The sequence below is a fragment of the Scyliorhinus canicula genome, unplaced genomic scaffold, assembly GCF_902713615.1.
Source record: "Scyliorhinus canicula unplaced genomic scaffold, sScyCan1.1, whole genome shotgun sequence".
Taxonomy (NCBI): Eukaryota; Metazoa; Chordata; class Chondrichthyes; order Carcharhiniformes; family Scyliorhinidae; genus Scyliorhinus; species Scyliorhinus canicula.
In genome coordinates, this window is record NW_024055820.1 from 1,016,392 (window position 1) to 1,040,559 (window position 24,168).

At 46.9% G+C, this 24,168-nt stretch overlaps 1 protein-coding gene across 1 annotated transcript in view; it reads right to left on the minus strand.

Moving 5' to 3' along the window:
- LOC119961135 (zinc finger protein 208-like) overlaps positions 1–24,168 on the minus strand; it is an 88,589-nt gene that overhangs the window by 25,128 nt on the left and 39,293 nt on the right. The window contains exon 4 of the mRNA XM_038788630.1: positions 3,657–4,497. Coding sequence (XP_038644558.1) covers positions 3,657–4,497 — 841 coding nt within the window. The remainder of the gene's footprint in view (positions 1–3,656; positions 4,498–24,168) is intronic.

A 24,168-nucleotide genomic window follows, 5' to 3' on the forward strand; every position in this document is an offset into this window, starting at 1 on the left:
GGAATATCTTCAGCCGGAGGGTGGTGAATCTGGAAGTTTTCGCCACAGAATGCCGAGGAGGGCAAATCACTGAGTGTCTTTAAGATAGAGATAGATAGGTTCTTGATTAACAAGGGGATCAGGGGTTATGGGGAGAAGGCAGGAGAATGGAGATGAGAAAAATATCAGCCATGATTGAATGGTGGAGCAGATTCGATGGGCCGAGTGGCCTAATTCTGCTCCTGTGTCTTATGATGTGAAGAAAAACATTCTGTGCTGCATGTGGGATCATGAGTGCACTGCTCGAAAATGTGGTGGAGGCAGATTCAATTGATGCCTTGAAAAGAGAATTGGACAACTATCTGTTACTGTCAGATCAGCCATGACCTTATGAAATGGTGGAGCAGACTGGGCTGAATAGCCAACTCCAGCTCCTTGGCCATCTGTTGGTAGCGTCGATGTGCGTGGACCAGGACAGATTTTTGGTGATTTTTGTGCCCCAGTGCAGGAGAGGCTGGTTGTTGGGCAGTGTGAGCTGAACATACATGGCTGGATAAAGACTAAGGCAGATGTCAAGACCCTTGGAGTGAAAACAGGTCTGGAGGGAGTGGGTCAGTGAACCTGGGGAGTTGCATTTTGCATGAATCATGAGTGTGACCCAGTCACAATTATGAACAGTAAACAAACCTATCACTGATTTGATTAGATGATTTAGCGTGTCCCAGGTGTTGTAAATACTGTACATACTGTAGATCAGCCTGCTTGCTGCCCATGTCTAAGTGATATCTTATCAGAATAATGTGCTTCTGTATTAAATAAAGTATCCAAACCTCTCATTGTGCTTCATGCCCAACATCTTGCCTAACTGTGGATCTTCTGTTTTGCTAACAGGGAATAGAATCTTCCTGTTTAGTAATTGCTCTCTATGGTGGCTATATTACCCAGAATCCCCCGGGCTGCAGAAAGTCCCCTATCAGTGAGTGTACGAGGCCAGTGCGCAGGTGCAGTGTGGGTGTGTGCTCTGAGCATGCTCAGTGTAAGTCATGGTCAGGGAGTGAGGAGGAGCTGGTTTGAACACAACAGTGAGCTGTACCCCTGTGAGAAGGGCATCTCCCAGTCTCTGTTTGACTCTCCTGCAGCTTCCTGTCATGGTTGATTAGGACAAGGAACTCTCATCATTTGAAGTGGAAAAAGCCATTGATGCTGAGCAAGCAGAAAGGCACCCGGCAAGGATGGAATTCCAGCTGAACTGCTCACACACAGAAAGTCCCATCGACTGTCACACCTTCCTGCCCTCCCCTTTTGGGCTGTGAGACTGGTCCATGGAACATGTGTGATGCAATAAAAACAGCCGTGACAGAGGAGACAGCATCAACTACAGGGACATCTCACTCCTTAGAGTCAGGGGAAGACCTTCACTTGGGTGATGTTTAAAAGATTCATCTACTTGCAGACTGAGTTCATCCAGAAGCACAGTGCGGTTTTTGTGCTGACAGATCTACAGTGAACATGATCTTCTCCACACACCAGCTACAAGGGAAGAAAACAATTGGGATTTGATCTGAAGTGTCAGTGCTGAGAAAGTGAAATGTTCTAATTACTGAGTGAAAGTAAACCTTTCAGTGTGAATCACAATTTACTGGGACAATTGGAAAAGGCACCAAAATGTTTCAATCTCTGAAGATAAACTTCAGCCTTGAAGTTATGTTTCGGAGATCACAAGCTGTGGGAATCTTTGTGAATGTTTCCTCTTCCCTTTTGTAAACAAGCAAAGAAATTAACCCTTTCCCCTGACAGCACGACAATGATTTGAAATAAAGACTTTGACTTTTAAAGATTTGGCTTCATCCCATTTGTTGGGGTCATATTTCCGGCTGTGCGAATCATTGTGGGCGGGATGCAAATTTGCCGGAACATTTTTATTAATAATACTAATCTTTATTGTCACAAGTAGTCTTACATTAACACTGCAATGAAGTTACAGTGAAAAGCCCCCAGTCAGCACATTCCAGAGCCTGTTCAGAAAATGAAATGAAAATCGCTTATTGTCACGAGTAGGCTTCAATGAAGTTAGTGTGAAAAGCCCCTAGTCGCCATATTCCGGCGCCTGTCCGGGGAGGCTGGTACGGGAACACTGTGTTCAGGTACACAGAGGGAGAATTCAGAATTGTCATGTGAGAGTACCTTTAAGAAATGAGTGTTTATCAAATAGCTGCAGGAAGACAGACAGCCCAGCTCCACCCACACTCTGATATCAATGCAGCTATTTGAGTTTGCACATTCTCCGCGTCTCTGTGTGGGTTCCCATCGGGAGCTCCAGTTTTTTCCCCACAGTCCAGAGATGTGCAAGTTAGGTGGAATTACCATGCTAAATTGCCCATTTATAATATAATCTTAATGTCACAAGTCGGCTTACATTAACACTGCAATGAAGTTACTGTGAAAAGCCCCGAGTCACCACATACCGGATCCTGTTAGGACACAGTGGGAGAATTCAGAATTTCCAAATTACCTAACAGCATGTCATTCGGGACTTCTGGGAGGAAACCGGAGCACCCGGTGGAAACCCACGCAGACACGGAGAATGTGCAGACCCGACACAAACAATGACCCAAGCTGGGAATCGAATCTGGGACCCTGGAACTGTGAAACAATTGTGCTAACCACTGTGCTACCAAAAATGTTTAGGTGGAGTTACTGGGTTACGGGGATAGGGTGGAGGCATGAGCCTAAGTAGGGAACTCTTTCCAACGGCCGGTGCAGGCTCGAATGCTGAATGGCCTCCTTCTGCACTGTAAATTCTATGATTCTGTAGGATTTTCTCTCTCTCTGTCTCCTCCGATGGGTCTGTCTGGTGGTATTTCCCTGACGTCAGCAATGTTGCTTCACTGTGCTAACCACTGTTTGTCTCTTGTATTTCACAACTGTGACAGGGCCGAGACCTGATTCAAGGGATTCAAACATGGGAGTTCTGGGAAAGATGGGCAAGGATTTGGGAGGTGACATGTTCAAATAGTTTGGAGAGGAGAGGAAGGTTGAAGATGTGGCAGTAATTTGTAAGGATGGTAGGGTCAAGGGTTTGTTTTATTGAGGAGGGGGTGATGATGGCAGATTTGAAGGACAGAGAGACAGTACCTGAAGAGAGAGAAATGTTGACAATATCCATGGACACAGGGTAGTTGGCTGATCAGTAGCTCAGTGGGAATAGGGTTGATGGAGCAGGAGCTGGGTCTCATGGACAAGATGAGCTCTGAGAGGGCATGAGGGGAGATGGAAGGGAAACTAGAGAATGATGTGGGTTCTGGGCTTGGGCAAGGGTGAAATTTCGAGACAGTTTGGTCCGGTGGGCTCGTGGAAGGGAGGGAAGCAGCAGAGGCAGCTGATCGGATTGACTCAATCTCAGTCACAAAGAAGCTCCACAAGCTCCTCACACTTCTTGTTGGAGGTGAGGATGGAAGAGACAGGGGAGAGTGAGAGTACTTCAAAAGGAACAAACTTGTGTCAGAGATATTAAAAAGTTTCAGCACACTACGTGTTTAACACAAATCTAATTTATTTGACTTTTCGCCAGAATATTACCCCTGTAAATGGGCTGGAGTTTATCAGCAGAAAGAGACCCAAATGAAGATGGTTCAGTCCTGAATGTGAGGAACAGCAAAATCCAATCACCGTAGTTACTTGTGTCCTCGTTGGTGTGTCAGCAGGTGGGATGAAGTGGTGAATCCCTTCCCACAATTGGCGCAGACGAATGGCCTCTCTCCAGTGTGAACTCGCTGGTGCTTCTGCAGAACAGATGACTGAGTGAATCCCTTCCCACACTGAGAGCAGGCGAATGGTCTCTCCCCAGTGTGAATTCGCTGATGTACAGTGAGCTGAGATGAGTGTCTGAACCCAGTCCCGCAGTGAGAGCACCTGAACGGTCTCTCATCAGTGTGAACACGTTGATGGCACATCAGTTCCCCAGAACTTTTATAGCAATTCCTGCAGTCTGGACATTGAAACGGTCTCTCATCAGTGTGAACCCGCTGGTGCTTCTGTAAGTTGGATGACTGAGTGAATCCCTTCCCATACTTGGCACAGACGAATGGCCTCTCTCCAGTGTGAATTCGCTGGTGACTCAGCAGGTGGGATGACTTAGTGAATCCCTTCCCACATTCTGAGCAGGTGAATGGTCTCTCCCCAGTGTGAACTCGCTGGTGTGCAGACAGAGCAGATGACTGAGTGAATCCCTTCCCACACTTGGAGCAGGTGAATGGTCTCTCCCCAGTGTGAACTCGCTGGTGATTCCGCAGAGCCGATAACTGAGTGAATCCCTTCCCACACTTGGAGCAGGTGAATGGTCTCTCCCCAGTGTGACTGCGTCGATGAGTTTCCAGCTTTGATGGGGAAGTGAATCCTTTCCCACAGTCCGCACATTTCCACGGTTTCTCCTCAGTGTGACTGCATTTGTGGCTTGTGAGGCCTGATGATTGACTGAATCCTCGTCCACACACACAACACGTGTACGGTTTCTCCCCACTGAGAACGATGCTTTTTCCTTCCATGTTCAAAATCCGCTGATATTCAGGATATGATGAATTGAGGACTTTTGTCAGATCCTAATGTGATGTTTGGTTTGAGTTTCTGGACTTTGAAGCCTCCTCTTCGAACCCCCTGTGAAACTGATTTAAAACAGAAAATAGGGAGTGAGACAGAACCCACAAAAACTCAAAAGGCAGGTTGTGAAATTGAGTTGAATGAATCTGGTCATTTGTGGGGTCGACACTGGGAAAAAGTGACCATGAAAACTGATGAATTGGCAGAAAAACCCACCTGGCCTCTTTGGGAGGAGACAGAAAGAAGTGAAGAGGGATTTTGTATATCTACGAGTCATATTAAAGAGAATAGATGGCAAAGCAAATTCGACCTTGAGCTTCATAAACAGTAATGTTGATACCAAAACTATGCTTCTGGTGGAACGGTAGTTCATACTGCTGCCTCACAGCGCCAGGGACCCGGGTTCAATTCCGGCCTTGGTGACTGTCTATGTGGAGTTTGCACTTTCTCCCCGTGTCTACGTGGGTTCCCACCCGGTGCTGATGTTTCCTCCCACAGTCTAAAGAAGGAAAAGTTAGGTGAATTGGCCTTGATAAATTGTCCCATAGTGTCCAGGGATGTGCAGGTTTGGTGGGGCTATGGGGGTCACAGGGACAGAGTAGGAATGTGGGCCCAAACAGGTGCCCTTTCAGAGAATCAGTACAGACTTGATGGGCCGAATGGCCTCCTTCCGAACTGTAGGAATTCTATGGTTCTAATTCTATTCTATGAATCTTTATAAAGCTCTGGTCACCACTCTTCAGGAAGGATGTGAAGGTTCTTGGAGAAGGTGCAGAGGAGATTTACCAGAATGGATCCAGCAAAGGAGGTTGAGGGGAGATTTGATTCAGGGACACAAGATTATGCCAGATTTCCATCGGGTGGACAAAGAAACTCTGTTTCCATTCACTGATCGGACAAGCAGTCGGGACACAGATTTAAAGTTTTGGGTAAAACCTGGATTGAACGATATAAGATCCTGAGGGGTCTTGACAGAGTGGATGTGGAGAGGATGTTTCCTCTTGTGGGAGAATCTGGAACAAGGGGGTCACTGTTGCAAAATAAGGAGTCACCCATTTCAGATGGAGATGAAGATATTTTTTTCTCAAGGGTTGTAAGACAGGGGGTGGCACAGTGGTTAGCACTGCTGCCTCACAGTATCAGGGACCCAGGTTCAATTCCGACCCTGGGTGACTGTGTGCAGTTTGCAAGGTCTCCCTGTGTCTGTGTGGGTTTCCTCCGGGTGCTCCGGATTCCTCACACAGTTCAAAGATGTGCAGGTTAGGTGCATTAGCCATGCTAAATTGCCCCTTCGTCTCCAACGATGTGCACGTTAGGTGGGGTTATGAAAATGAAAATCACTTATTGTCACGAGTCGGCTTCAATGAAGTTACTGTGAAAAGCCCCTAGTCGCCACCTTCCGCCGCCTGTTCGGGGAGGCTGGTACGGGAATTGAACACTGCTGCTGGCCTGCCTGGGTCTGCTTTAAAAGCCAGCGATTTAGCCCAGTGTGCTGAACCAGCCCCAGGTTATGAGGATGGAGTGGGTGGGATGGAGTGGGCCTGGGTAGGGTGCTCTTTCAGAGGGTTGGTGCGGACCTGATGGGCTGAATGGGCTCCTTCTGCACTGTTGGGATTCTATGACTTTGGAGCTTCTGTCCTCAAAAGGCAGTGGAAGTCGAGTCCTTGAATATTTTTAAGGCAGAGTTGGATAGATTCTCGATTTGCAAGGGGATCAAAGGTTATCGGGTCGGCAGGAATGTGGAATCGAGGTTGAAATTTTTGAATGATGGTGCAGGTCTGACAGGCCGACTCCTAGTTTGTATGTAAGGGGCAGGCTCGAGGGGCCGACTCCTAGTTTGTGTGTAAGGAGCAGGCTCGAGGGGCCGACTCATAGTTTGTGTGTGAGGAGCAGGCTCGAGGGACAGACTCCTAGTTTGTGTGTAAGGAGCAGGCTCGAGGGGGCGACTCCTAGTTTGTGTGTAAGGAGCAGGCTCGAGGAGCTGACTCCTAGTTTGTGTGTAAGGAGCAGGCTCGAGGGACCGACTCCCAGTTTGTGTGTAAGGAGCAGGCTCGAGGGACCGACTCCCAGTTTGTGTGTAAGGAGCAGGCTCGAGGGGCCGACTCCTAGTTTGTGTGTAAGGAGCGGGCTCGAGAGGCCGACTCCTAGTTTGTGTGTAAGGAGCGGGCTCGAGGGGCCGACTCGTAGTCTGTGTGTAAGGAGCAGGCTTGATGGGCCGACTCCTAGTTTGTGTGTAAGGAGCAGGCTCGAGGGGCCGACTCCTAGTTTGTATGTAAGGGGCAGGCTCGAGGGGCCGACTCCTAGTTTGTATGTAAGGAGCGGGCTCGAGGGGCGACTCCCAGTTTGTATGTAAGGAGCAGGCTCTAGGGGCCGACTCCTAGTTTGTGTGTAAGGGGCAGGCTCGAGGGGCCGACTCCTAGTTTGTGTGTCAGGAGCAGGCTCGAGGGGCCGACTCCTAGTTTGTATGTAAGGAGCAGCCTCGAGGGGGCGACTCCTAGATATTAGATATATCTCTGCTCAATATTAATTTATTGCCCCCTTAAACGTGAGCCATATTCTGGGGAAACCAACCCTTTAGTTGTGAACATTAGGAAAGAGACCATCCTTTTAGCCAGACAAATAAATGAATGAAGCTGAGGGACACTGCAGCGTGGGCGTGAATGCTGGTTCTGAATGGGTTGTTTCACTGCCTCGGGCACTAGGACCTTGCCGAGTGAGTCTCCGAAGCCTCGCCCATTACCGACGTCACCGCACACGCGCATGGGCGCCGCTCCATCTGAATCAAGATGGCGGCCGTGAAACTGGGCCTGTTATCGGGAAAAAGAGCCGAATCTGCCAACGCAGGACCTGCAGGTACGTATTCCTGGTTTAAGGCCTTCACGGGGTGTTTAGAAACTCTCTCCCTCCAGAGTGGGCTCTATAACTTCCTCCGGATTTCCGCATCCTTACCCATTTCACATGAGACAAAGAAGCGTCTCTTTCCCGGGCACCATCACACACCGCGCAAACTCCAACAACTCCCAGGCATTGCGCCTGCGCACTGAGTCCTGCGGTGTCGATAGGGGACATTCACCACCGCCAGGAATGTCGGGTAATGCGCGCGCCATTGACCATCCCAATTAGTGAATAGTGATTTTTATTTGCAATGATGTGAAGATTGGGCGAGTGGGATAAAATTGATACGTAAATCCAAGTAAGAGGGAAACATGTGGCATAGTGGTTAGACGTGGAACTAAGGCGCTGAGGACCTAAGGCACAAGATGGACTGGGGTTGTGTTCATTGCTCTCTGTCGTCTCTGATGGTCTTGGGCTGAGCAGTTGCCACAGCAGGCTGTGATGCAGCCAGATAGGATGTTTTCCTATCATGTTTTCCTGCATCTGTAAAAATCGTAAGACTCAATGTGGACATGCTGGATTTCCATAGTTTCCTGAGGAAGTATATGCGCTTTTATGCTTTCTTGGTCGTACCATCGATGTGGGAAGCCCTATCCATCTAATATTGGAAAATTGATATCTAATGAGAGGGAAATCAATTTGTGTATCCTTTTTAGCGTGGCCAATCCATCAACCCGCACATCTTTGGGGCTGAGATCCACGCAGACACAGGGAGAACAATTTATGTATCCTGAATGAACATCGATATGCAGAGAGGAAGATAAAAATCCTTTAAACATCTCACTTGGCACAGAATTGTCTGAAACTATAAACAGGAGCTTCAGGAAATCAAAGTACTGACAAATACCCAACTGGCCAGTTGATGGAAGACATTCTTAAAATATAAATTGTTGGACCTTGATTCGAATCTTGGCTTGGGTCACTGTCTGTGCGAAGTCTGCACGCTCTCCCCATGTCTGCGTGGGTTTCCTCCGGGTGCTCCGGTTTCCTCCCACAGTCCACAGGTTAGGTGAAATGGACATTATGAATTCTCCCTCAGTGTACCCGAACAGTAACTTCATTGCAGTGTAAGCCTATTTGTGACACTAATAAAAAAAAACATTCACTCACTTGACTGACCAACTCATGTTCCAGCCCTCAAGTCTGGTGACAGACCTCACTGCTCCCTTGCCCTTCTGGCCTCTGAGCTCCTCTTGCTGCTGTTTCCCAGGGCAATCTACATTACTCTGTCTGATGGAGTTCAGAGACTCAGGAAGAAAAGACAGAGGACATGAATTTGAATTCAGAAATTCAGTTAAAGAAACATGATAAACTGAAGGATTTAAGTCACAGTATTTGATTGCAATTAATATATTAATTTTGTCTGACACTTATGCAGAATGGAAGCAAATTATGTTTGTTGTTTTATATCGTTCTTCTTTTCTCTGGTTCTGACACATCATCTTTCATTTTTCTGACATTTAAATGGTGGACCATGCTACCCAGAATTCCCTGCATGGGTCAATACAGATATTTTAGTTTATTAACAACTCCATATTACAAAAGAACACAGCTGAATACAAAACAATCAGCAATACAGTAGAAACATCCACAATACACCAAAACTGGACATTCTGAATTCTCCCTCGGTGAACCAGAACGGGGCCGGAATGTGGCGACTCAGGGATTTTCAGAGTAACTTCATTGCAGTTAATGTAAGCCTACTTGTGACAATAAAGATTATTGTTATGAAACAGAAACCAATGAATAATCAACAAGAAAACAAAACCACCAGATTTCACGCCAGCACACGCCCACCACCGCATCAGCAGAAAGGCTCCCAAACGAGCAGCACAGACCATTGGTAAAGGACACACTGATATGGGGCATGGCGGATGGGAGAGAGAGAGAACACCCCTCTCAAGTGGGAGCACAGTTCAACCCAGAAACAGTTGTGTATGTGAGTGCATCCGATCTTAATCAAAAAGACTGGAATGCGCAGGTACGGAAAGTCTGGGCAGACCAATTATGAGCAGGATTCAGTTAGAATGGGCATTGGATGCAGAGCAATTTGGGCTGAAGTGGAGATGGTGGAGATGCTGCTGGGTTTAACCCATCGGACTGGGACTTAGGAGGATGAACAGGCCATTCGGCCCTCCAAACCTGTTCCACCATTTAATAATATCAGGGCTGATCTGGTTGTGGTCTCAGTTTCCTTTGCTTGTCTGCACCACCCACCTGCACCCAGAATCCTTGACTCCCTTGTCTATCAAAAATCTGTCCAACTCTACCCCAAGCTCCACTGTTCTCTGGGGAAGTGAATTCCACAGACTAATGAACATCGGAAACAAAAAAATTATCCTCATTTAAGCCTTCATGTTCTCTCCATCTTTCATTCTTAAAGTGTGTCACCTTGTTCTAGTCTTTCCCACAGGTCCAAAACCGTCATCATTTTTTTCCTCCCCTGAACCTCTGAACTCCATCAGATAGAGTAATGTAGGAGAGAGGACACTGATTGTCCTGGGAAATGTGTGTAATCGGCGGGGCTTCGTTGTCTATTCCCGGCCTGGTCCTAGTGCCCGAAAAAGCATCGTTCTGGTAACAAGTTAAACAACTTCACCCATCCCCAGGCTGCAGTCGAGAAGAGTGCATGAAGCCATGGATATACTCAGGGTGAGAGGTTACAGCCTCTGTATAGTTTCCTGAAGGGGCTGCTCCTCAACTTTGGTTACACTTGAGCCCCAGGCTCCTAATCTTTGGCTGTCCAGTGTGGAGGAGGCTGGGTAAATCAGAAGTACTTCTCCTGGACCTGTTCTTGGATCTGGTTAAGACAGAAATTTGTTGAACCTCAATGAGCAGTTTCTCTGGAGGTTGGGCGCCTGTCAGACTGCCTTACAACGTTTCATTGAAAGGGAGCAGTGGTGTCCACTGGTACGCTTGCTACCTTCCACAACTGGTGGGAAACTCGGTACAGAGCAACTCCAAAACACTGGAAGCAACATTCTGGTTTAGTTAGGAAGCTTCCCTTTGATTTTGTTGCTAATTTTGTCTTCTTTCAGTTTGTTTGGACCACTTATTTCGGGTAACAAGCGATAAAAGATTAGTCCACAGAAACTGGAATTGTCTATTCTGAATTTCTATTGCTTTACAGTGATGATGTTTGTAAACTTCTTTTACAGGGTATTAGGAGAAAGATTTTTGCAAGTGGAAACTCAAACAAAACATCGCAGAGATGTAACAGAATCATTCACTACATCAAAATCTGAATAACTTCGGAGAATGTGGAAGGAGAAATGTTTCTCTGTTCTATTGGTGGGAAAATATTTCAAACAGCAGTGTGACTGGAAAGCACTGAGATACACACACACCCAAGTGAGAGTGTTCCAGTGAACTGACTGTGGAAACATCAGTGTGATTGGAAAAGCACCGAGACCCACACAACACACACCCGAGTGCGAGTGTTCCAGTGAACTGACTGTGGAAACATCAGTGTGACAAACATCAGTGTGACTGGAAAAGCACCGAGACCCACACAACACGCACCCGAGTGACAGTGTTCCAGTGAACAGACCGTGGAAAGTTTTACCCAGTTACACAACTGATCATCCAACCTGGGGAGAGACAACAATTCCAGCACCATGGAAAAACCGTGGAAGTGTGAGGACTGTGGGAAGGGATTCAATTATCCATCCCTGCTTGAAAATCATCGACGCAGTCACACTGGGGAGAGGCCATTTATCTGCTCCGTATGTGGGAAGGGATTCATTCTGTCCTCCCACCTGCTGACACACCAGCGAGTTCACATTGACGAGAGGCTCTTTAACCCCTCAGGCTGTGATAACAACTCTAAAAGCTCCGAGGACCTGGTCACGCACCAGGTTGTTCCCACAGAGAGACAATTCAGTTGCTCTCACTGCGCGAAGCAGTTCATACGATCACAGACACTCATCGAACATGAACGTACTCACACTGGGGAGAGGCCATTCACCTGCTCTGTGTGGGAAAGGATTCACCCGATCAGCCTATCTCACTACACACCGACTAGTTCATACAGATAACAGACCTTTCAAATGTACTGAATGTGAGAAGAGTTATAAAACCACAAGTGAATTGCTGATACACCAGAGAGTCCACACTGGGGAGAGGCCATTCACCTGCTCTAAATGTGGGAAGGGATTCTCACGATCATCCCACCTTGCTAAACACCAACTGGTTCACACGGATAAAAGACTTTTCAAATGTTCTGAATGTGAGAAGATTTACAAAACCTCAACTGATCTGCTAACACACCAGCGAGTTCACAATGAGGAGAGGCCATTCAGGTGTACTGTGTGTGGGAACGGATTCACTCTGTCGTCCAGCCTCCAGAAACACTAGCGAGTTCACACTGGGGAGAGGTCATTCACCTGCTCCACGTGTGGGAAGGGATTTATTCATCCATCCAATCTTCTGACACACCAGCGAGTTCACACTGGGGAGAGGCCGTTTCTTTGCTCTGACTGTGGGAAGACATTCGTCCACTCGTCCCACCTCTTGAGACACCAGAGAGTTCACAAGCAACAACTGGAATTGGATTCTGTTGTTAATGCTGCTGTTAATCACATCCAGGACTGAACCATGTTCATTCTGACAGTTGGAGAATGTTCATGCTGATGTTAATCACCCCACAACTTGTTGCAGTTTAATATTCTGATATGTGTCAAATAAATTTATATTGTTTCAGATACACAGCAGGGACAGTAATTTCTCCAGGATAAGAGGAAACTAATTGGTATTCTGTTCCCGACTGCCCCATTTTAGGATCTTTTCTCCTTTTTAATCCAGTTCTCATACCTTCAGTTACTCCCATGGACAGGTCCGAGCTCCCCATACCTTCCAGAGTGTTTCCTAACCCTCGGATCCAGGGAAGGTATCGGGAACACTCCCAGGACCACTAAACATGAGCCAGTCTTTTGGACTGATGTACTGAATCTCATCATTAAGGGTGGGATGTTTGCAAAGCCTCCTCTTCCTGTGGTTACACTTTGGGCTGAAATTAATGAAGCCACAGATCTCTGTTTGCAAAGTGGATCATTGTAAACAGGAGTTTAGGGTTACATTGTGCAGGAAGAGAAACAGAAACCAAAACCGCACAAGAGGCTGAGTTGTTGCTGATTTTAGTGAACTCCTTTCCCAGGATATTCTAAACTAACTGTAATTGCTGGAACTGTCCTTTTTGAACAAGTGCATAACATTTGCAATTCTCCAGTCCTCTGGCACCCCCCGGAATGACTGGGAGATTATTGCCAGCACTCCTGTAATTTACATTCTCACTTCAACACTTCCTCAATTTTGAGCCGATCTAGGGACAGGGTTTCCTAATCTGTCTCCATGGCCTGGGTAGTGTTCTAACCCTACTGGAGGCTCAGGGATCTGCAACCTCAGAGTCCCTGTGGCCTTACCTGAGTATTATTTACCCAGGTGAGGGGAGGGGCAGCTGCCCCACCTTTTCCTCGGACTGCTGGAACATAAATATCCCGACCAGGTGTGGCCGACGCAGGAGACCCTTTGGTGAGTAGAAGATGTAAATAGTAAGAGGAATAAATCTAAACTTTTCTACAGTCATCATTTCCGAGTGGTCGCTTGCCTGAAACTTTACAGATAGCATCTATCTCCTTCGTAAAGACAGTGAGTTTAGTTTAATTTTGAACAAGGTGACTCGATCTTTAAAAGCTCCTTCTTCATGAGAATGAGGGGGATGAGAAAAATATCAGCCATGAATGAAGCAGACTCGATGGGCCGAGTGGCCTCATTCTGCTCCTATGTCTTGTGATCATTGATGATTTCAGAGTAATACCTGTTTCTGTAGAACATTTAAACCTGTTGTCTTTATTTCAAAATGGATTTATCTTATGGATGTTGTTGGAAAGTTGGAAAGTTATCCAGGGTTATCTATAGAGTACTGTATTCTTTTGGTGGGGTGGTCAGGATTGGTAGTTGATAAATTGTTCACTGTGTGTTTATAAAATGTTAACTGGATTCATAGAATAAACATTGTTTTGTTTTAAACATACTTTAGCTCTCCGTTGCATCACACCTGCAAAGTGGGCCCTTGTGCTCCCCATAACCAAAATCTATTTAATGTTATGGGTCAGATGAACTCCATGATGTACTTGGGGTTCTCTAAACCCTGGCCCATAATAGGCTGGATTCTCCAATCACCGAAATCGCGTTCGGCGATCGGCCGGACAATTCATTTTTACGCTGGAATCAGAGGAGGCACCCTTTTAACGATGCTCCGCCCCCTAAAATGGTATTCTCGAGGAGTACGCCGCACGCCGTATGGACGGCCCCAGGACATCACCTGGGACCCTCCCCGATGCTCCGCCCCCGATTGGCCGACTCCCCGATGGTGTGGGACACGTGTCCTCACATCTTCCAGGGACCTTGCGTGGTGACTGCGGACTGTGTCCAGCGCTGTCACTGTCGGGGGGTGGGGGAGCCATTCCGCTGGCAGGGGAGGCTTCGGCGGGGACTGGGGGGATGGTCTAGGGGTGGCGAGGGGGGTTACAGGGGGGAAGATTTTGGCAAGCTGAGTACGCACGCGGCCAGTGCCATGCTGTACGGCGCGGCCGTCGCAGGTCAAAGCCCTGCGCATGCACGGCCATTGACCCAGCCATTCTGCAGCATATCCGCAGGTAGAGCCGGGGGCTTTATGCTGAGTGGCTGCTGACCCCCGCACCGGGCAGAGGATCGGTGTGGGGGCGGCGCTGGCCTTTGGTCGTAACGGATCCTGCGGACAGAGTATCCAGCCCATAATCGTTCATCACCAGAAAGTGCTGGACATATTCGCTGCTCTTATATGCTGTGTCTCACTTAATATCGGTGTCGTGAACATAGAACATACAGTGCAGGAGGCCATTCGGCCCATCGAGTCAGCACCGACCCACATAAGCCCTCATTTCCACCCTATCCCAATAACCCAATAACCCCGCCTAACCTTTTGATCACTAAGGTCAATTTAGCATGGCCAATCCATCGAACCTGCACATCTTTGGACTGTGGGAGGAAACCCACGCACACACAGGGAGAAGGTGCAGATTCTGCACAGACAATGACCCAAGCCAGAATCGAACCTGGGACCCTGGAGCTGTGAAGCAATTGTGCTGACCTCTATGCTACCGTGCTGCCCAGTGTGCCTTTTCAACCACCTCATCTACCTCTCCTACTTTCAGGGATATGTGAGCCTGCACTTCAATCTCCCTCTGTGCCTCTACACTTCTCACTCATACCAGTAATACTATTTCTCTTTGCCTTGTTTGTCCGCCCCAAATGTATTTATTACTTCACAATGTTGCAGATTAATATCCGTTTGTTACTATCTTACCAGCTGATCACTCGGCTGAAATTTTCTGAAGGTTACAGCTTTCTTCCTCACAATCGCAAGACTGTCACTGTCTGAAACATGCCTCCTATGTCAAAGTTTAAATCATTGATATATACCACACAAAGCATGGAATCGTGTCCTGAGAAATACTCCTCTTTGCTGCCTGCTGCTGCAGCTGATGACATTTCCTGCACGCGTGATTGTCCAGCCTATGAGAAAGATGCTGCTTTCACCACTGGGAACTGGATGTGCATTCCACGGGACTAGGATGTCCTACTGTGCCTTTGTTTATCTGATTATTAACTGACTGAACCAGAATCAATTTCATATTAAAATAAATAAATGTTTATCAGCTACTCACCAATCAGCTTCTTCCATTGTGCTGAAGTCACCTTGTTTTATAGAATTAACTGAAATGATTATTATCTAAACACCTCAGAATTTAATTGACTGAGAAATTGAGATTTCCAACTGTTGCAATCCTTTGTCCGTTAGTGTTATCGTTATCCCCTAGATTTGATTAACTTAAAATTGAATGTAACTATATGATAAATTATGAATTTATTTTAAGATTTACATTACTTGATTCATATATCCTTACTTTATAGTTGATTAATGTAGTGACCAGAACTGTACTCAGCACTCTAGCCGTGCTCTATGTTTTATAAAGTTCAAACATAATCTCCCTGTTCTTTCATTGGAGGAGAGGAACCTTTCTTTCTTTGTTTTTGTTGGCACGTGCGCCTGCGCGGTTGCTTATTCTGTGAAGATCCGGCACCCGAGAGCCCCGCCCCTCATTAACTGATTCCTCCAACCAATCTCCTTCTCCTCCTATTGTTCCGGAGCTGCCGTCAATCATTGCCCGGGCATTGTGAAGTGTCAGGTGAGAGGTCAGTGTCGGGGTGCGGGGTTTACAAATCCCGAGTGCAGCCCCAGAGCCAAATGTGAAACAATGTTATTATTGATCAATCAGCGAGTCAGCCTGAGCCTGTGGCCGCTCTCACCATCAGCAACCGTCACAATGCCCAGGTAATTGACGGCAACTCCTGACCAATAGGAAGAGGGGAGGCGGAACTGGAGGACCAACCGGGAGAAGCTGGTCCTCCAACCAATCGGAGTGAATGAGGGGCGGGATCCGCTGTGATTGAAGCATGCGCAGTGTGGATAATGGCGAAGACGAAAGACTGTGTTTTTAGATCCGAAATTGGTAAAAGGCGTTTTACAATCTGGAGGAAGCGAGAGATCGCGGGGGCGGGCGGAAACGTTGTGTAAAGTTGTTGTAAGCCGCAAACTTCGGAAATCTTTACGGGACCCCGTTTGTACCGAGCGGAGCTGCAGCTCCTCATATTCGGCTCAGATTAACGGCCGACATCTTTATTGGATGTGCCTCAAGGCGCATGCGCGTTTCTCATCTTTGTCGGGGCGATGTTTCAATGAGTGGGAGGAGCTTGTTCCCCATTGTTCAGAATGGAGACAACTTGTCCATCAAACTGGATTAGTCTTTCAGTCCCAATGTCTTATTGATGATGCAAAGCGGTGGCAGAGATGGAAAGAAAAGGAAGCCAATCCTACTGAATGAAAGAGGGACAAGTGTATTGATTAGAATTGCAACGCCTTGAGCCCTTTGTCAAAGATCGAGTGAAACACTTGGCTCACCCTTCCGCGTTCTGGTCTGGAATCATAGAATTTACAGTGCAGAAGGGGGCCATTCAGCCCATCGGGTCTCCACCGGCTCTTGGAAAGAGCACCCGACCTAAGCCCACGTCCCCACCCTATCCCCAAAACACAGTAACCCGACCCAACACTAAGGGCAATTTTGGACACGAAGCGCAATTTACATAGAATTTACACTGCAGAAGGAGGCCATTCGGCCCATCGAGTCTGCACCGGCTCTTGGAAAGAGCACCCTACCCCCTACCCAAGGTCAACACCTCCACCCCATCCCCATAACTCAGTAACCCCACCCAACACTAAGGGCAATTTTGGACACTAGGGGCAATTTAGCATGGCCAATCCACCTAACCCGCACATCTTTGGACTGTGGGAGGAAACCGGAGCACCCGGAGGAAACCCACGCACACACGGGGAGGATGTGCAGACTCCGCACAGACAGTGACCCAAGGCAGAATCGAACCTGGGACCCTGGAGCTGTGAAGCGATTGTGCTATCCACAATGCTACTGTGCTGCCCATTTAGCATGGCCTTAACCTCTTCACGAGTCTACCCAAACCCCTTACGTTCCAGGTGACCAGCCCCGAATCAGGGGTCTCCCACCCCCCCTCCCCATTACGGAATCAGCCATAAGGGACTATCCAGTAAATCTTCAAAAGGTCGGTCCAAGGGTCCACCAAGGTGACAGCCACACACACCAGCTATCAGCTCTCTAACCCATCCCACCACCCCCCATTTCCCATCAGCGCCCGACCTAGACACATAAATTGAATCCACACCCACCCTCCTAGGTTCCGACCCAGAAGCTAAGCTTTTTTTTAAATTTAGAGTAGCCAATTCATTTTTTCCAATTAAGGGGCAATTTAGCGTGGCAAATCTACCTATTCTGCACATCTTTGGGTTGTGGGGGCGCAACCCACGCTAACACGGGGAGAATGTGCAAACTTCACACGGACAGTGACCCAGAGCCGGGATCGAACCTGGGACCTCGGCGCCGTGAGGCAGCAGTGCTAACCCACTGCGCCACCATGCTGTCCCCCCAGAAGCTAAGCTTGTTGAACCAGCCAAAACTGGTTCAACCACTGCAGCTTCACCCCCTTCTCACTCCCGTTCACCAGCCTATCTGGTGAAAATATTTTCCTGTCGGCGGCATGGTGGCGCAGTGGTTAGCACAGCTGCCTCACGGTACCAGGACCCGGGTTCGATCCCTGCCCGGGTCACTGTCCGTGTGGAGTTTGCACATTCTCCCAATGTCTGCGTGTGTCTCACCTCCACAACCCAAAGGTATGCAGGGTAAGTGGATTGGCCATGCCAAATTGCACCTTAATTGGAAAAAAATAATTGGTTACTCTAAATTTAATTTAAAAAAGAATTGTTTCTTTCCTAATGTTCTCAATTAAAGGGGTGAGTTCCCCAGGAGATAGGTGACATTTCAGGGGACATTAAATTAATATTGGACAAAGATATGTCTCGTGTTCGTATATGGAACAGATTAGATATATTATTTGCGGTTCTATAATAAAGTAAACGTATTATTATTTCTCTTCTTGTAATATAAGACTGTAGCTACGTTATAGATTTCCAGTCATCTCTTCCCCCAGAGGGTTGTTAGTCTTTGGATTTCTTTTCCACAGGGACCAGTTGTATCTGGGGGTCATTGAATATATTGAAGCACAAGTTTAACATATTTTATTGACAATGCAGTTAAGGGTTATGGGGAACAGATAGGAAAATAGCATAAAAGCTGAAAATAAGCAGGATTTCTTCACTCGGGGATGTGATGAAGCTTCCGGGTTCTCTACCTCAGAGGAATATGGAGCCTCAGTCACCAAGTATGTTCAAGACAAATATTGATAGGTTTCCAGATATTGAAGATATTGACGGATATGGGGATTGTGTGGGAAAATGGTGCCGAGGGAGATCGGCCAAGGGTCTCATTGCATAGTTGAGCAGACTCGGTGGGCCGAATGGCCTACTCTTGCTTCTATTCAAATCTCTGTGTCCTGGTCAGGAAGCAGTGAGCTGAGCTGGGATCTGTCAATCAGCATGAATCAGCATCTTCAGGATAATTGGGAGGGTGAATAGTAGATACAGCAGAGTGAGAATGGAGGGGGATTGTGTGGGATGGAGATTTACAGCTTTTGGAGAACGAAAGAGGAACTAGAGTGGTCTGTTCTGAATTTCTATCCTGAACTAACAATGAAGACTTTTGTAAATTGTTTTTAAAGGATATTGGAAGAGGAGGAATTATAGACAGAAATCTCAAACATCACGTCTCGATGTGACAAACTCACTCGATTCCTTCTGATCTGAAAACAACGGGCTCTGAATATCATTGGTGAGAAGGAGAAATGTTTGTCCGATCTGACGGGTTCAAAAGATTTTAAACATGAGTGTGACTGGAAAAGCACCGAGACCCACACATCACACACCCGAGTGAGAGTGTTACAGTGAACTGACTGTGGAAACATCAGTGTGACTGGAAAAGCACCGAGACCCACACATCACACACCCGAGTGAGAGTGTTACAGTGAACTGACTGTGGAAACATCAGTGTGACTGGAAGAGTACCGAGACCCACACAACACACACCCGAGTGAGAGAGTTCCAGTGAACTGATTGTGGGAAGAGCTTCAACTAGTTACACAGCCTGAAAAACCATCACGCTATTCACAGTGAGGAGAGACAGTGCACATGTTCCGTGTATAGACAAGGCTTCCGCTGATTGTCCAGTCTGGAGATACACGAGGAGACCCAAAACATGGAGAAACCGTGGAAATGTGGGGACTGTGGAAAGAGATACAGATTCCCATCTAAGCTGGAGATTCATCGACGCAGTCACACTGGGGAGAGGCCGTTCACCTGCTCTAAGTGTGGGCAGGGATTCACTCAGTTATCTCACCTGCAGGCACACCAGCGGGTTCATACTGGGGAGAAACCATTCATCTGCTCTCAATGTGGGAAGGGATTCCGTGCTCTATTCATCCTGCGGAGACATCAGCGGGTTCACACTGGGGAGAGGCCATTCACCTGCTCTCAGTGTGGGAAGGGATTCATTGATTCATCCAGCCTACGGAAACATCAGCGAATTCACACGGGGTGAGGCCATTCAACTGCTCTCAGTGTGGGAAGGGATTTATTGATTCATCCACCCTGCAGTCACACCAGCGAGTTCACACTGGGGAGAAGCCATTCACCTGCTCTCTGTGTGGGCAGAGACTCCGTGCTTCATCCACCCTGCGGAGACATCAGCGAGTTCACACTAGCGAGAGGCCATTCATCTGCTTTCAGTGTGGGAAGGGATTCATTGATTCATCCACCCTGCAGAGACATCAGCGAGTTCACACTGGGGAGAGACCATTCACCTGCTCTCAGTGTGGGAAGGGATTCAGCGATTCATCCACCCTGCAGAGACACCAACGACTTCACACTGGGGAAAGGCCATTCACTTGCGCTCAGTGTGGGAAGGGATTCATTGATGCATCCACCCTGCAGACACACCAGCGAATTCACACTGGGGAGAAGCCATTCACCTGCTCCCTCTGTGGGAATGGATTCACACAGTTATCCTGTCTGCAGACACACCAGCAAGTTCACACTGGGGAGAAGCCATTCACCTGCTCTTAGTGTGGGAAGGATTACATAGAAATAGGCACAGGAAAAGGCCATTTGGCCCTTTGCGCCTGCTCTGCCATTCATTGTGATCATGGTTTATCATCCCACTCAATATCTAAATCCCGCTTTCCCCTCCATATCCTTAAATCCCCTTCGCCCTCAGCGCTATATCTAATTGCTTGTTGAAAACATACAATGTATTGGCCTCAACTATTTCCCGTGTAAAAAATTTCCACAGGGTCACCACTCTCCCGTTGAAGAAATTTCTCCTCATCTGTGTCTAAATAGTCTCCCCGTATCCTCAGATTGCGACTTCTTATTCTGTACACTCCCACCATCGGGAAAATCAAGTCCTGTTAGAATGTTATGAGCGATCATAACATGATAATTTTTATCACGTTGGAGAGTGAAGTTGTTGATTCGGAGACTTGGGTGCTGAATCTTAATAAAGGGAACTAAGAAGATATGAGGCATGCGTTGGCCTTGATAGATTGTGGAGAGTTACTTAAAGGGATGACAGTGGATAGGCAACGGCAAACATTCAAGGACTGCATGGGGGAACTACAGCAACTGTTCATTCCTGTCTGGCACAAAAGCAAAATGGGTAAGAGGGCCAATCCATGGCTTACAAAGGAAATTAGAAATAGTATGCGATCCAAGGAAGAAGCATACAGATTGGCCAAGAAAAATAATAGATCTGAGGATTGGGTGCAGTTTAGAATTCAGCAAAGTAGGACAACGGGATTGATTAAGAAGGGGAATGTTAGGGCAGCACGGTGGCCTAGTGGTTAGCACAACCGCCTCACGGCGCTGAGGTCCCAGGTTCAATCCCGGCTCTGGGTCACTGTCCGTGTGGAATTTGCACATTCTCCCCGTGTCTGCGTGGGTTTCGCCCCCACAACCCAAAAATGTGCAGAGTAGGTGGATTGGCCACGCTAAATTGCCCCTTAATTGGAAAAAATAATTGGCTAATCTAAATTTATTTTTTTTAAAAAAATTTAAAAAAAAGAAGGGGAAAGTACAGTATTAAAGTAAGCTTGCAAGGAACATAAAGACTGGCACTCAGAGTTTCTATATGTGAAGAGAAAGAGATTGGTAAAGAGAAATGTAGGCCCCCTACAGACAGAAACAGGGGAATGCAAAATAAGGGGCAAAGAAATGGCTGAGCAATTGAATACATACTTTGGTTCTGTAGAGAGGTAGAGAGAAAGCAGGGAATTATGGACCAGTAAGCCTAATATCGGTAGTGGGGAAAATGTTTGAATCCATTATCAAGGGCTTTGTAGCGGAACATTTGGAAAGTAGTGGCAGGATCAGTCAGAGTCGGCATGGATTTATGAAGGGGACATCATGCTTGACAAATCTGTTGGAATTCTGTGAAGATGTAACCAGTACAGTTGACAAGGGGGAGCCAGTCGATGTGATATATTTGGACTTTCAGAAGGGGTTTGACAAAGTTCCGCATGAGAGATTGTTGTGCAGAATTAAAGCACATGGGATTGGGGGAAGTGTATTGAGGTGGATAGAAAACTGGTTGACAGAGAGGAAACAAAGAGTAGGAATTAATTGGTCCTTTTCAAATTGGCAGGCAGTAACTAGTGGCGTGCCACAGGGATTGGTGCTGGGACCCCAGCTATTCACAATATATATTAATAATTTGGATGAGGGAACAAAATGTAACATCTCAAAGTTTGCAGATGATACCAAGTTGGGTGGGAAGGTGAACTGTGACGAGGATGCAGGAATCCTGCAGCATGATCTGGACAGGTTGGGCAAGTGGGCAAATCAATGGCAGATGCAGTATAATTTGGATAAGTGTGAGGTTATTCACTTTGGAAGGAAAAACGGGAAGACAGATTACTACCTGGATGGTTGTAAATTGGGAGAGGGAAGTGTGCAGCAGGACCTGGGTGTCCTTGTGCACCAGTTGCTGAAGGTAAGCATGCAGGTGCAGCAGGCGGTCAACAAGGTTAATGGTATGTTTTGTTTAAGATAAATAGAGTACTCAATTATTTTTTTCTCAATTACGGGGCAATTTAGCATGGCCAATCCACCTAACCTGCACATCTTTGAGTTGTGGGGCTGAAATCCAAGCAGACATGGGGAGAATGTGCAAACGCCACAGTGACCCAGGGCCGGGATTCAAACCTAGGTCCTTAGCGTTGCAGTCCCAGTGCTAACCACTGCGCCACATGCCCGGCTAATGGTATGTTGGCCTTCATTGCGAGAGGTTTCGAGTACAGAAGCAGGGATGTGTTGCTGCAATTGTACAGGGCCTTGATGAGGCCACACTGAAAATATTGTGTGCAGTTTTGGTCTCCTTCTCTGAGGAAGTGTGTTCTTGCTTTCGAGGGAGTGCAGCGAAGGTTTACCTGGCCGATTCCAGGGATGGCAGGACTGTCATATGAGGAGAGATCGATGAGGTTGGGATTGTTCTCGCTGGAGTTCAGAAGAATGAGGGGGGAATCTCATAGAGACTTTAAAATTCTAACAGGACTAGACAGGGGAGATGCAGGGAAGATGTTACCAATGATGGGTGTGTCCAAAACCAGGGGTTCTGAGATTCATTTTTTCCAATTCAGGGGCCTGAGGATTCAGGGTAAACCATTTCGGACAGAGATGAGGAGACATTTCTTCACCCAAAGAGTGGTGCGCCTGTGGAATTCATTACCACAGGAACTAGTTGATGCTAAAACATTGAATATATTTAAGAGGCGGCTGGATATAGCACTTGGGGAGAATGGGATCGAGGGCTTTGAGGAGAAAGCAGGATTAGGATATTGAGTTGGATGATCAGCCATGATCATGAATAAAGGCGGAGCAGGCTCAAAAGGCCTCATGTCTTCTATGTATCTATATGTATTTCTATGAGAGCCCCCCTCATTCTTCTGAAAGCCAGAGAATACAATCCTAACTGATTCCATTTCTCATACGTCAGTCCCACCATCCCAAGAATCTGTCTGGTAAACCTTCGCTGCACTCCCTCTCAAGCAAGAAGATCCTTCCTTCGATAAAGAGACCAAAACTGCATACAATATTCCAGGTACGGCCTCGCCAAGGCCCTGCACAATTGCTGCATGATATCCCTGCTCCTGTCCTCAAATCCGCTCACAATGAAGGCTAGCATAGCTTTTGCCTTCTTTACCGCCTGCTGTAGCTACATGTTTACCTTCAATGTCTGGTGTACGAGGATACCCAGGTCATGTTGCGCATTCCCCTCTCCTAATTTATGGCCATTCTATGTGGCCTGGCCGACACGTGACTCCAGATCCGCAGCAATGTTGTGGTTGATTTGTAAGTGTCCCTTGAAATAGCCTCACAAGACACGCAGTTCAAGGGTAATTGGAATGAGCAGTAAATGCTGGCCCAGCCAGTGACGCCCACCTCCCATGAATGAATAATTTTTAAGGCGGCTCATTGTTCAATCTGATCATTAGTCAGAAACTGTCTCTTTGATTGGATTTGATTTATTGTCACGTGTACCGAGGTACAGTGAAAAGTATTGTTCTGCGTACAGTCCAGACAGATCGTTCCATACATGAAATAATCTAGGGCATCCGATAAATACACAATGTAAATACATAGACATAGACACCGTGTGAAGCATACTGAGTGTAGTACTACTCAGTAGATAGCCAGTGTGTGTATAAACCAAATGTATAAATTAAATATTAATGTATTAATTAGCTACAAGTCTGTAACATGATTCAATAAGTAGTGATCCTTAATTGAGTTACAATTAATTAAACAATAATGAATCAGTAGTTATAGTAAAAGTCTGAGTTTTATTTGTTGTAAAAATATAAAAGCTTAATCGCTGTGTATATAAAGAATGTGCGATGAGGATAAATGTACCGGCAAGGGAGACCTTCCAATTCTGATTAGCCTCAACATTTGAAACTGTTTGAATAAGGGGTTGCACAGAATCAGATAAAGGGATAGTATGAAACTGTTCAATTGTATTCCTGTCAAAGGTAATGAGAGAAGGTGGTGTCAGTAATTAAAGATCCAATTAAATTAAACTGGTGCCCAATTGACCAATGGTCATGTTACCACAGGCCCAACTC